The sequence below is a fragment of the Lithobates pipiens genome, unplaced genomic scaffold (assembly GCF_037356315.1).
Source record: "Lithobates pipiens isolate NorthernLeopardFrog02 unplaced genomic scaffold, aLitPip1_a1.2 Scaffold_18, whole genome shotgun sequence".
NCBI classification, from domain to species: domain Eukaryota; kingdom Metazoa; phylum Chordata; class Amphibia; order Anura; family Ranidae; genus Lithobates; species Lithobates pipiens.
In genome coordinates, this window is record NW_027507758.1 from 168341636 (window position 1) to 168355224 (window position 13589).

Below are 13589 nucleotides of genomic sequence, written 5' to 3' on the forward strand. Positions count from 1 at the left end.
ATATCCGGGAAGTGTAGCAAGATGGCGCTGCTCCTGATGACGTTGTGCTGACAAAACGCATAGGGCGGAGCTTCCAGCGTCATTGCGTCACTTCCTGCAGAAGCCGTGGAGCACATGGTGTCCTGGTTCTAAATGCTTATTGTTTCCTACAAAGTGTAAGTACATCTCCAACTGTTTGATTAATAAACACAGTGAAAAGGTACTGTGCTATTGGATATCATTTTTCTCTGCATGTGGAGGAAACAGAGAGGCTGAATCTTTATATGAGGAAGGAGAGAAAAAACATGATGATCTGGGTCTGCTACACAGTGGCATATACTGTGAATGCCTGATACCCCCTAGAGGTGAGTTTTTTCTGGTGAGTGCAGTACTATAGGGGGAGTACTACAAGAAGCACCAGCACAAGCATGAATTTTTGATTTGCTTAATTGAAGAGCACCTGTCACATAACCCATTGAGTATCCAATCAAGGAGATTTTACATTTACCAAAGACTTTTTGTTTACCTGTATATATTTTAACCACTTCAATACTGGACACTGGACACCTTCCTTCCCAGACCAATTTTGAGCTTTCAGCGCTGTCGCACTTTGAATGACAATTGGGCAGTCATGCTACACTGTACCCGAATGAAATTTTTATCAGTTTTTTCCCACAAATAGAGCTTTCTTTTGGTGGTATTTGATCACCTCTACGGTTTTTATATTTTGCTAAACAGATAAAAAAAGACCGAAAATTTTGAAAAAATATATGTTTTTTTTTTGTTTCAGTTTCAGAACTTTGTAAATAAGTATGTTTTCTCCTTCACTGATGGGCACTGATGGGGCTGCACTGACGGGCACTGATAAGGCGGCACTGATGAGCTGGCACCAATGAAGTGCCACTTATGAGGTGGCATTGATGGGCACTGATATGTGGCACAGATAGGCGGCACTGATAGGTGGCACTGATGGGCGACACGGATGAACACTGATAGGTGGCACAAATTGGCACTGATAGCTGGCACGGATTGGCATGGATAGGCGGCACAGATGGGCACTGATAGTTGGCATGGATGGGCACTGATAGGTGGCACGGATGGGCACTAATAGGTGGCACGGATGGGCACTGATAAGCAACATTGTATTGCATTGTTTTGTACTGATGGATGCCAATCAGTGCCAAACAATAATGCATGCCAACCAGTGATGACCATTGTGGGCACTGATTGGCATCCATTGCGGGCACTGATTGTCATCCATTGTGGGCACTGACTGGCATCCCTGGTGGTCTAGGGTGGATTACCTGGTGCTGGGCATTCCTGGTGGTCCAGTGTGGGCATCCTTGGGGGAGCTGTGTTGATAATCGATCAGCACAGACCCCCCCTGTCAGAGGAGCAGCCGATCGGCTCTCCTCTACTCACGTCTGACAGACGCGAGTGAGGAAAAGCCGATCATCAGCTCTACCTATTTACACTGTGATCAGCCGTGATTGGACACGGCTGATCACGTGGTAAAGAGTGAGACTCTTTACTGAGATCGTAGTTGCTGGGTGTCAGACTGACACCCCGCAACAACGATCGCCGCGATGCGCGCCCCCCAAGGGCGTGCAGCGGCTCAAAATCCTGAGGACGTCCTATGACGTCCGGTCAGGATTTTGAAACCACTTTGCAGCCGTTATTTGCCTATTGGCGGGCGGCAAGTGATTAAAGAGCACTGGATACTTTATTCTATAAATGTTTATTTAAAGTGGAGTTTCACCCAGAAATTTAACTTCTGCTTTAAGTGATGGGGACCCCCTGACATGCCACATCTGGCATGTCATTTTTTTTGGGGGGGGAGTGGATACCCTCTTTTTAGAGGCATCCAGCTCCCACTTCCTCCCGGGGCTCCACAGCACTGGAAGGAAATTCACCTCTCCCCTCTCCCTTCCTGCAATCTTCTGGGACACGTCGCAGAAGTTTGCCCGGCCATTCACATGTGCAGTGCGTGCCCAGCTATGAAGCCACAGCCGGGCGCACACAGTAAGAATGCCGGCGCCGTGGAGAGGAGGGGGAGAGGAGCGGGGCTTTGTACGCTCGCATCGCTGGATTCTGGGACATGTGAGTGTCCAATTATTAAAAGTCAGCAGCTACACTTTTTGTAGCTGCTGACTTTAAAAAAAATAAAATAAAAATTTTGGCGGAACTCCGCTTTAAGTAGTAGGTCCAGCCTCCCCACGAAAAATTAAAAGTCATCAGCTACAAATATTGCACCTGCTGACTTTTAATATATGGACACTTACCTGTCCAGGAAACCACAGTTGTTTACTCGAGGATATTTTCGGTAAAGTTCATCAAATTTTGCTGGTTTTATTCATTTTTTTTTTTTCAACTAAGAGCACCTGTCACTCTTTAATCTCATTAATAAGAGCAAATTCAAAATAAAAAAAAGCACCTTGAGGTATCAAACCGAGACGAATTAAACAGTAGACATTTAATTAAAGGGCACCACACATTTTAAACCAACAGAACAGTGCCATACTTACTACAGTTAAAGGTGTAAACCCTCATGATTTTTCACCTTAATGCATTCTGTGCATTAGGGTGAAAAACCTTCTGTACTGCAGCACCCCCCTAGAACCCCCTTTTACTTACCTGAACACAATCTTTCCAGTGATGGAGACGAGCCCAGCAGCTCCAGCTGCTGTCTCGGGTCCCCATTGGACAGATTGATAGCAGCAGGTGCCATTGGCTCTCGCTGCTGTCAATCAAATCCAGTGACATAGGGGACTGGGCCAAGTCCTGCTGTCTGTGTCAATGGACGCATCAGCAGGACTCGGGAGCACCCCCGCACGAGTGCCTTCTTGGAAAGCGGGTCTCTGAGAGGGCACTTGAGAAGAGGAGGAGCCAGGAGCACCGCTGGGGGACCCCAGAAGAGGAGGATCAGGGGTCACTCTGTGCAAAACCCTTGCACAGAGGAGGTAAGCATGACATGTTTGTTATTAAAAAAACAACAACAAACCTTTACGACCCCTTTAACCACTTGCCGACCAGCCGCTGTAATTTTACAGTGGCAGGTCAGCATATTCCCATAAATCGCCGTAGCTATACGGCAGTCCCTTTAACAGAAACAGCGGGGGCGCCCCCGCAAGGTGGAGGAGTCGATACGTGTGGCCGTGATGTCCACCGGCCACCCGCGATCGCTCTAAAGAGAGCCAGAATGGGGATCTGTCAATGTAAACAAACAGATCCCAATTCTGACAGGGGTGTTCAGAGTGATTGTCTGTTCCTAGCAATTAAGAACAGCGATCTCTCTGTACTCCCAGTCAGTCCCCTCTGCCCACAGTTATAAACACCTCCCATGGAACACATTTAACCCCTTTATTGCCCCTAGTGTTAACCCCTTCCCTGCCGGTGACATTTACACAGTAATCAGTGCATTTTTATAGCATTGATCGCTGTATGAATGTCAATGGTCCCAAAAAAGTGTCCTCAGAAATGTCACAGCCCCACTAAAAATCACTGATCACCATCATTACTAGTAAAAAAAAAATAATAATAATAATAAAAATGCCATAAATCTATTCCCTATTTTGTAGATGCTATAACTTTTGCGCAAACCAATCAATATATGCTTCTTGCGATTTTTTTACCAACAACATGTAGAAGAATACATATTGGCCTAAACTGATGAAGAAATTCTTTTTTTTACATTTTTTGGGGATATTTTTTTATAGCAAAAAGTAAAAAATATTGTTTTTTCTTCAAAATTGTCAGATTTATTTTGTTTATAGCGCAAAAAATAAAAACTGCAGAGGTGATCAAATACCACCAAAAGAAAGCTCTATTTGTGGGGGAAAAAAAGGACATCAATTTTGTTTGTCGCACGACTGCGCAATTGTCAGTTAAAGCGACACAGTGCCATATCAAAAAATGGCCCGGTCGTTAAGGGGGCAAATCCTTCCAGACTGAAGCGGTTAAGTGAGGTTCTGCTGATGTAACCAGAGCCTCACAGCTGCATCCTTGGTGGTTCCTGTCCTACATCCACAGCTCCCTGGGAAAACAATGGAGAGGGAAGAAAATGTTAGCAATAAAGAATATATAGTCTGCTATTATGTCTTAGCATCTGTTTGCAGATTGTTGTTACTAAACATTTTTAAAGGTTGCTGCAATGTTTCTAACAAGAGGGAAGTTCTCCCACCGCTTGTTGAAGCATTGTATGTATTTACGAGTATGAATAAAGTTATGTGAGAAAGAAAAAAAAAATCCAGGAAGGTTGGCGTGTAGGGTGGCTCCTAACCTGACGGCTTCTGGCCCTACGTGACGTCACGGCGCCGCTGTCAGAGAAGCAGGAGACCCGCCCAGGCAGCAGCAGCAGTAGCAGCGGCGGCTGGTCTCGGTTGGAGTGTGGGCGGCAGCGGAGCCCGGGGGTTGCGGCGAGAATAGAGCGGACTTATGTGACGTCAGGCGGTCATTCCGGAATCAGCCCCTCCCCGCCCCGGCCGTGTGAGGAGAGCGCTTCTTCCTGTCTCTTCCGCCTTCTCTGAAACCAGCGGCGGTCGGTCGCTGCTCACCGCGGCCCCTGCTGCGAAGGCTGCAATGGACGAGCAGGCGGGGCCCGGCGTCTTCTTCAACAACAATAACAATTCGCTGCTGTCCGCCGCTGCCGGAGGTCCTGGGGGAGCCGGCAAGGGATTCGAAGCCGGGGCTGCTGATGCGGCCTCGGCGGCCGGAGGAGCTGCAGGAGGCGGAGGAGGGACGGCCGGCAGGGCCCAGTACAGCATCCCGGGGATCCTGCACTTCCTACAGCATGAGTGGGCCCGCTTCGAGGTGGAGAGAGCGCAATGGGAGGTGGAGCGAGCCGAGCTGCAGGTAACAACCAGCACCGGGATGTGTCACCGATCATTACATATGCATGACACCCTGACAACACCGACTGCACTTGTCTCATGTGTATGGGGGGCAGAGATGGGGCATGTACATAGCTCCCCTGTCCCCCCTCTCCACGCCTCCCAACTATCCCCGATTTCTAGGCACCGTCCCCCCTCTCCACGCCTCCCAACTGTCCCCGATTTCTAGGCACCGTCCCCCCTCTCCACGCCTCCCAACTGTCCCCGATTTCTAGCCACCACCCCCCCTCTCCCCACGCCTCCCAACTGTCCCCGATTTCTAGCCACCGTTCCCCTCTCCACGCCTCCCAACTGTCCCTGATTTCTAGCCACCGTCCTGTCCCCCCCCCCCCAACTGTCCCAGATTTCTAGCCACCGTTCCCCGCCCCCCCCTCTCCACGCCTCCCAACTGTCCCCGATTTCTAGCCACCGTCCCTCCCCCCCCCCCCCCCCCCTCTCTACGCCTCCCAACTGTCCCCGATTTCTAGCCACCGCCCCCCCCCCTCTCCATGCCTCCCAACTGTCCCCGATTTCTAGCCATGTCTCCCCCTCCACGCCTCCCAACTGTCCCCGATTTCTAGCCATGTCTTCCCCCCCCCCTCTCCACAACTCCCAACTGTCCCCGATTTTCTAGCCATGTCTTCCCCCCCCCCCTCTCCACAACTCCCAACTGTCCCCGATTTTCTAGCCACGTCTTCCCCCCCCCCTCTCCATAACTCCCAACTGTCCCCGATTTCTAGCCACCGTCTCCCCCCCCCCCCCCCTCCACGCCTCCACCCCCCCCCCCCTCCACGCCTCCCAACTGTCCCCGATTTCTAGCCACCGTCTTCACGCCTCCCAACTGTCCCCGATTACTAGCCACCGTCTTCACGCCTCCCAACTGTCCCCGATTTCTAGCCACCGTCTTCACGCCTCCCAACTGTCCCCGATTTCTAGCCACCGTCTCCACGCCTCCCAACTGTCCCCGATTTCTAGCCACCGTCTTCACGCCTCCCAACTGTCCCCGATTTCTAGCCACCGTCTTCACGCCTCCCAACTGTCCCCGATTTCTAGCCACCGTCTCCACGCCTCCCAACTGTCCCCGATTTCTAGCCACCGTCTCCACGCCTCCCAACTGTCCCCGATTTCTAGCCACTGTCTCCACGCCTCCCAACTGTCCCCGATTTCTAGCCACCGTCTCCACGCCTCCCAACTGTCCCCGATTTCTAGCCACCGTCTTCACGCCTCCCAACTGTCCCCGATTTCTAGCCACCGTCTCCACGCCTCCCAACTGTCCCCGATTTCTAGCCACCGTCTTCACGCCTCCCAACTGTCCCCGATTTCTAGCCACCGTCTTCACGCCTCCCAACTGTCCCCGATTTCTAGCCACCGTCTTCACGCCTCCCAACTGTCCCCGATTTCTAGCCACCGTCTTCACGCCTCCCAACTGTCCCCGATTTCTAGCCACCGTCTTCACGCCTCCCAACTGTCCCCGATTTCTAGCCACCGTCTTCACGCCTCCCAACTGTCCCCGATTTCTAGCCACCGTCTTCACGCCTCCCAACTGTCCCCGATTTCTAGCCACCGTCTTCACGCCTCCCAACTGTCCCCGATTTCTAGCCACCGTCTTCACGCCTCCCAACTGTCCCCCTCTCCATGCCTCCCAACTGTCCCCGATTTCTAGCCATGTCTCTCCCCCCCCCCCCCTCCACGACTCCCAACTGTCCTCGATTTCTAGCCATGTCTTCCCCCCCCCCCCCCCCCTCCACGACTCCCAACTGTCCTCGATTTCTAGCCATGTCTTCCCCCCCCCCCCCCTCCACGACTCCCAACTGTCCTCGATTTCTAGCCATGTCTTCCCCCCCCCCTCCACGACTCCCAACTGTCCTCGATTTCTAGCTACCGTCTCCCCCCCCCCCCCCCCCATCCACGCCTCCCAACTGTCCCCGATTTCTAGCCACCGTCCACGCCTCCCAACTGTCCCCGATTTCTAGCCACCGTCCACGCCTCCCAACTGTCCCCGATTTCTAGCCACCGTCCACGCCTCCCAACTGTCCCCGATTTCTAGCCACCGTCCACGCCTCCCAACTGTCCCCGATTTCTAGCCACCGTCTTCCCCCCCCCCCCCCCCCTTTCCACGCCTCCCAACTGTCCCCGATTTCTAGCCACCGCCTCCCAACTGTCCCCGATTTCTAGCCACCGCCTCCCAACTGTCCCCGATTTCTAGCCACCGTCTCCCCCCCCCCCTCTCCACGCCTCCCAACTGTCCCCGATTTCTAGTCACCGTCTCCCCCCCCCCCCCCCTCCACGCCTCCCAACTGTCCCCGATTTCTAGCCACCGTCTTCCCCCCACGTCCTCCCAACTGTCCCCGATTTCTAGCCACCGTCTTCCCCCCCCCCCCCTCCACGTCCTCCCAACTGTCCCCGATTTCTAGCCACCGTCTTCCCCCCCCCCCCCCCCCCTCCACGGCCTCCCAACTGTCCCCGATTTCTAGCCACCGTCTTCCCCCCCCCCCCCCCCCTCCACGGCCTCCCAACTGTCCCCGATTTCTAGCCACCGTCTCCCCCCCCCTCCACGGCCTCCCAACTGTCCCCGATTTCTAGCCACCGTCTCCCCCCCCCTCCACGCCTCCCAACTGTCCCCGATTTCTAGCCACCGTCTCCCCCCCCCCCCCTCCACGCCTCCCAACTGTCCCCGATTTCTAGCCACCGTCTCCCCCCCCCCCCCCCCTCCACGCCTCCCAACTGTCCCCGATTTCTAGCCACCGTTCCCCCCCCCCCCCCCACGCCTCCCAACTGTCCCCGATTTCTAGCCACCGTCTCCCCCCTCTCTCCACGCCTCCCAACTGTCCCCGATTTCCAGGCACCGCCCCCCCCCTCTCCACGCCTCCCAACTCTCCCCGATTTCCAGGCACCGTCCCCCCCTCTCCACGCCTCCCAACTGTCCCCGATTTCCAGGCACTGTCCCTCCTCTCTCCACGCCTCCCAACTGTCCCCGATTTCGAGGCACCGTCCCTACGTCCCCCTCATTTTGCTCTGATCTGTATAGATGTATATAAAATGCACTTTTTATCTTTCAAAAAGTGTTTCCCAGTGCTAAACCTTTCATTCAAATTCTAAATTGCTACATGTGTAAATTTTAAAAGCCAATATAAAGGAATAGTAGAGGTGAAAAAAGCACTTGTGGATGTAATTAACTTTTTTTTTTTGTTATATCTCCTTTAAGGGGGTGTGACAGGGGGCGTGTCCTATGCTACATATGTTTGCTAGTAGGTGTCCCTCATTCCCATCTCAAAATGTTGGGAGTTATGCTTGTGGGGGGTGCACAGCTTCCTGTATAGTGAGTGGCACCTTCTGTCACATCTGCGGGGCAAAGAGGGTGGCAAAATTAGGTCTCGTCTAGGGTGGCAAAAAGAAGGCTCTCATCCTGTCATCTCTATCATTTTTAAAGTAGAAGTCCACCCTAACACTAAAATCCCTGCATCTATAGTTTTACAGGGACTTACACTTTAATACAATCGGGTTCAATAGGATTATTTATTTAAGCATCCTATACACAATACTATCACTACAATTGCTGTTGGCTTTACCAAAACTATTTAAGAAGGTCACATTTACTTAGGTGACCTACCTCAGTGCAAATGACAGCAGCAGCAATCTTCTGATTCCTGCTGCAGTTTTTCACAGGCTAGCTGCAACCACTGGCCCCTGTACATTTTCAGTGACAGGTTCACGGTGCCCGCAGCTATCCGTGGCTGTACCCAAAGCCAGTGATCACTGCTGATGCACTGGAAGGGTCCTTAGATCTACCATAAACTACATGGTAGAAGGCCATGCCTGGCTTGATCCTAAATCAAGGAATCGTTTAGGTTTTGTCTTATTTGGCTACATTCGCATGGGTGACTACCCCCGTTGTGAATGATGACAGCAGGAATCTGCTGTTTTTATCACCTGTGAATGGGTAGCTGTGGTCGTCAAGCCCTGTACGCTTTAATGGCAGGTTGCCGGTGGCCACCGCTCTCCTATGCTGTCAGCGCAGGCAACAATTTCCTGCACACTTTGTGTGCATCCAGCAGCAATCATGGCAGGTAATCGATGTGTAGTGCGAGTAGTTACAGAAAGCTGTGGCCACTGGCAACCTGTCTTTGGAGTGTACAGGGCTCAGTGGCCACAGCTAGCCACTCACAGGTGACCTGCTGGATACAGAATATTCCTTCCCCTGTCATTGGCACTGGGTCTAGTCGTCCAATTAAAGTTATATTTAAAAAAAAAAAAAAAAAAAAAAGGACTTTTTAAGTCTTGTGGCCCTACGTATGTGCAGAGTGTGTCGACATGCGGATTACAATTGCACTACACATGTTAAATATCGCTGTGGCTAGCAGTGAATGACTGGTCTGCGGTGACCGCAGCTATCTGTGGCTGTTTTCCGGAGCCAGTGATTACCATGCGATGATCACTGCTGGACACACCACAGGTCATCACTGGTTGGGCGGATAGCTACTACCGCCAAGGACCTGTCAATGAAGTGCAGATTCCTGCCGCTTTTGTTCACACTGGGGCTAGTCCCCTAAGTGAATGTTGCCAAAGACGACAAAACTTAAACAATCCTTGTATTTAGTATTAGACCAGACATGCCCTTCTGTGTAGTTCATGGTAGATCTCAGGGCCCTTTAGCATTGCAGTGCATGGTAAACATTGCATTTCAGCTTGCAGGCAGCTGTCAGTTTTTGGATGCAGGGAGGGAGTACACTGTTTACTTATTTTTAAAAGTTCACAAAGTCACACTTCCTTCATGACTTCACACAGCAGCACAGTGCTTTGCGCTGCTGTGCATTGACAGGTAGTGTCATCCAGTGCACTGTAGTAAAGTGCACCATGCCTTTTACCATAGCTTACTGCAACGCCGGCTTGTTACAGTGCACATAGAAAACAATTGTTTTCCATGTGCCCTAGTAGTGACTGGGGTTAGTGCAGTGACTGACATTTTTCCTCACTGGATCATGTGTATATGAGCCCTAAGGGCTTATTCAGATGGGCGCTGAGTCCCATCCTTCATGCAGAGCTGCTTTTTTCTGCATCCACCTTGAAGCTGCCTGCATGCAGGTTTGAAAGTGGTTGTAAACCCTTACAAACCACTTTGACCTACAGGTAAGCCTAGATTAAGGCTTACCTGTAGGTCCAATAAATATCTCCTAAACCTATACAGTTTAGGAGATATTTGCCCGAAGACAGGCACCGCTGTCTACGGCGCATGCGCCGTAGACAGCGGCGCGCAGGCGAACTGAGCGCGGCATTTCCAACAACGGTGCTGCCGCGAGTGTCGGCTCCCGTGCCCATGCGCGGGAGTGACGTCATCACGGCTTTGCCGAATGACAGCGGCGCAGCTGCGAGACCCCACCGAGAAGATGGATGCGCTGGACTACAGGGGACAGCGGTGACTTTGCTGGCTCCTGTGTCAGGTAAGTTACACATAATGGACTACTATACGATGCATAGTAGTCCATTATGCTTTGCCTTTGCAGGGAATGAAGGAGGAAGTAAACTCATCAGGGTTTACTTCCTCTTGAAGTGGATCCAGATGCAGTGACCACACAGACATGTCAAAATTGAATGGACGGGTGCATAAACCTGAACTCGGACACTGTTTGGGTCTGTGCACTTGCTCCTGCTCACATATCAGATTTTGACATGACTTTGTCCATGCAGCCATTGCTTCTCTATCCACTTCTCTGGGCTTACTGCATGCAGCTCCGAGATGGATGCAGCAAAAAGTGAGGCTACACTGAGTGCCCCTCTGAGTGGCTCTGTATATAACTTCCTGTTATGGGTCGCCAACGTTGCCCCTTAGATCCCTTTCACACGAGCACCTTCCAGTCTGCAACGCATGGGCTCTAAAGAGATCCCCTGCTGAATCGAACATCTGTATCCTTTCAGTGTTTATATTTTTAAAAGCCGGAGGTTTTGGGACACCTCTTAGATCTAGGGGCAGCTGGATGTAGACTGATTTGTATCCATTTACACCAGCCAATCTCTAATCCAGAATGATAGCTGAAAAGACAGAAAAGGGTGCTATACTTTTCCGTAATTTCTTTATTTTTTGTTTTTGGCCTTGAGAGGTAAGCAGATATAAACTTCCATTTACAAATGTTTGTCAATAAACATACGTGATGTTTTTACTCAGGCCTGCCTGAAAAACTGCTAGACATACCGGATTGGGCCACCAGTATGAAAAGGGGCCTTAATGTTACTTCATGAAGGCTCAGCATTGTCACCCCAGGATGCGTGCTTCTGTTGAAGTGCCACTGCGTAGCTGCCTGATGCTTTCGTCTTCTACTGAGGTTCTGCTATGGCGTCAGGAAGGCCCATGAGTAGCCATGAAGAACTGACATGTATTTTATGAACTAGGCTCTGGAGCTGAAGCACCATGCATGGACAGTCTCTTAACTATAAAAATGTAAATTCTGAAATTATTATTTTTTAAATAAAGGTAAGTGGGTCTTTTTAGAATAAGTTCACTATTTTGGCATGTTACATGCTACACCCTCATTTAAGGGTGTAACATGAAACCTGTTACTATGCATTGGTGAACCCTGTAAAAGTGGATCTTCTAATATTCTAAAAACAGCACAGCTGTGTGGAACTCCACCCACACAGCCACATCATTCATTCGCAGAGATATGTGAATAAATTAACTACAAGTCCCATGTTTGTGGCAGACGGCTTGTAGTTCTCAGCAAATTATGAGAGCACTGATTGGTGCCCTCCTAGTTTGTTGACTCTTCCTGCACAGTGCAAATAAATGCACGTTCTTTACATGCAAAATCATGTGCGTTTCTTTTATTTGATTTTTTTTAAGGTAAGCTTAGCCTTTAAAATGCTTTAAAGCCAGGAGTTGCAAAAAACCCACAATTGCAGTTCCACCCCCATTTGTAGAGCAATGACATGTAAAAAATACCTTATTCCCAACTCCAGCAGGCTTTGGTGCTCACCTCTGCTCCAGCTTGTGGGTGGACCCTCCATGTCCTTGCGTATAATGTAGATTGCTTGTGCATTGTACTTGATAACCTCTTGTAGAAGAGGCTTTGAGGGACCAGTTGCCCAGATGGAGGAAGCCTGCCACAACGAGGAAGAAGGTGAGTATTACACTTTGTTCCTCATCCCCTAAAGTTAACAAGCATGTAAGCCTTGCAGTACAGGGTGGAGGTGCTCTGTAAACCTCATACACGTGATCGAACTTCAGAAAAACGTTCATGTGGGCTTTTGTACAAAGTTGGTGTTGGCCTTGAACATGCTAAGCATACACACAATCTGACTTTTTCAGCCAACTTTCACCAAACCATGTGGTTTTTCTGCTCTTTACCGCCACCCTTTGGTCAACTTCTGTGTTGTTGTCTGATCTTTTGCATTGGTTCTGAACATGCGTGTTTGTAAAGTCTGATGGTTTTCTGTACACACGATTGGATTTTTCTCCATCAGACTTATATTGTCGAAAAGTTTGTCCGTTCGCACAGCCAACAAAAGTCAGATGAAAACAGAAAATTTTGTCTGATGGAGCGTACACATGGTTGGATGTTGCCTTTTAAACAGCTAATTTGGACAGCACAGTGGTGTAGTGGTTAGCACTTTCACCTAGCAGTAAGAAGGGTCGCTGGTTCAAATCCCAACCATGACACTACCTGCCTGGAGTTTGCATGTTCTCCCTGTGCCTGCGTGGGTTTCCTCCGCGTACTCCGGTTTCCTCCCACAATCCAAAGACATGCAGGTAGGTTAATTGGCTTCTGTCCAAAATTGGCCCTAGTATATGAATGGGGACCTTGGATTGTGGGCTCCTTGAGGGTAGGGACCAATGTGAGTGTGTAATGTACAGGGATAGGGACAATTGTAGACACTCAGGTTGAACTGGATGGACTGGTGTCTTTATTCAACCTAACTAACTATGAAACTATGAATTTGCATGTTTGTTGTCACAAAGTCCGATTGTGTGTACGGGCCTTAAGGGTGACTTATTTTTTTTTCCTAGTCGACACATAGGTCAAATCTGTAAACTAGTACCTTTTGCTGTGTTCAGTTCATTTTAAATGTTGGAGAATCTATTTGGGAAGTATAAACAAACTTTATGCTTCCCAGATCAAGTATAGTATCATATAGACAATGCATTCAGAGTATCTAATCTTCCCCTGGAGGCCTAGAATTCTATTTTCTCTAAACAGCTAAACTCGATAAACCTGTACTCGGTTAAAAGCACAGTGTGTATTACACCCTTTATTTAAAATATTACATGCATTTAGAAGTGTCCTGTAAATGCATATAAATGACTACTTCACATAGGTGAAAAGGCACAGATTCTTGCAGCTGGACATGCAGGTAGTTGCAGATAGCTGAGACTGCTCAGCCTGTACAAAACAATGACAGGCAGACAGAAGCCACAGCTGTCTGCCGATCTTTGCATGTATCCGTACATTGAGTGGTTTGGTACGGATATTCTTACCCGGGCAATCTGCATCTAGGCTTAAACATTGGTCCCTAACAGTGGGGAACTGCTGGGTGTGCAGTTACATGTGGACAGCTGTGACTCCTTTCAGCCTGTCGTTGCTTTGTATGGACTGAATGTCTGCAGCTGTCCGCAACCACCTGTCATGCTTAGCTGCGAGAATCCATTTATTCCCGTTACTGTTTGTGCCTATCCATGTCTGACAGTGTGCAGAAGGCCTCTTTGCTTCACTAATTAAAGTGAACCTGTGCCCAGACTGCATTTACTTATTC

At 49.9% G+C, this 13589-nt stretch overlaps 1 protein-coding gene across 3 annotated transcripts in view; it reads left to right on the forward strand.

Moving 5' to 3' along the window:
* The first annotated feature begins 4287 nt into the window (after nt 1–4287).
* Nucleotides 4288–13589, forward strand: part of STRN (striatin) — a 175694-nt gene continuing 166392 nt past the window's right edge. For 2 of the 3 annotated variants that reach the window (XM_077486360.1, XM_077486362.1), the window contains exon 1: nt 4288–4830. In XM_077486360.1, coding sequence (XP_077342486.1) covers nt 4558–4830 — 273 coding nt within the window. In that variant the 5' untranslated portion in view covers nt 4288–4557. The remainder of the gene's footprint in view (nt 4831–13589) is intronic. The other variant, XM_077486361.1, reaches the window with a different exon arrangement.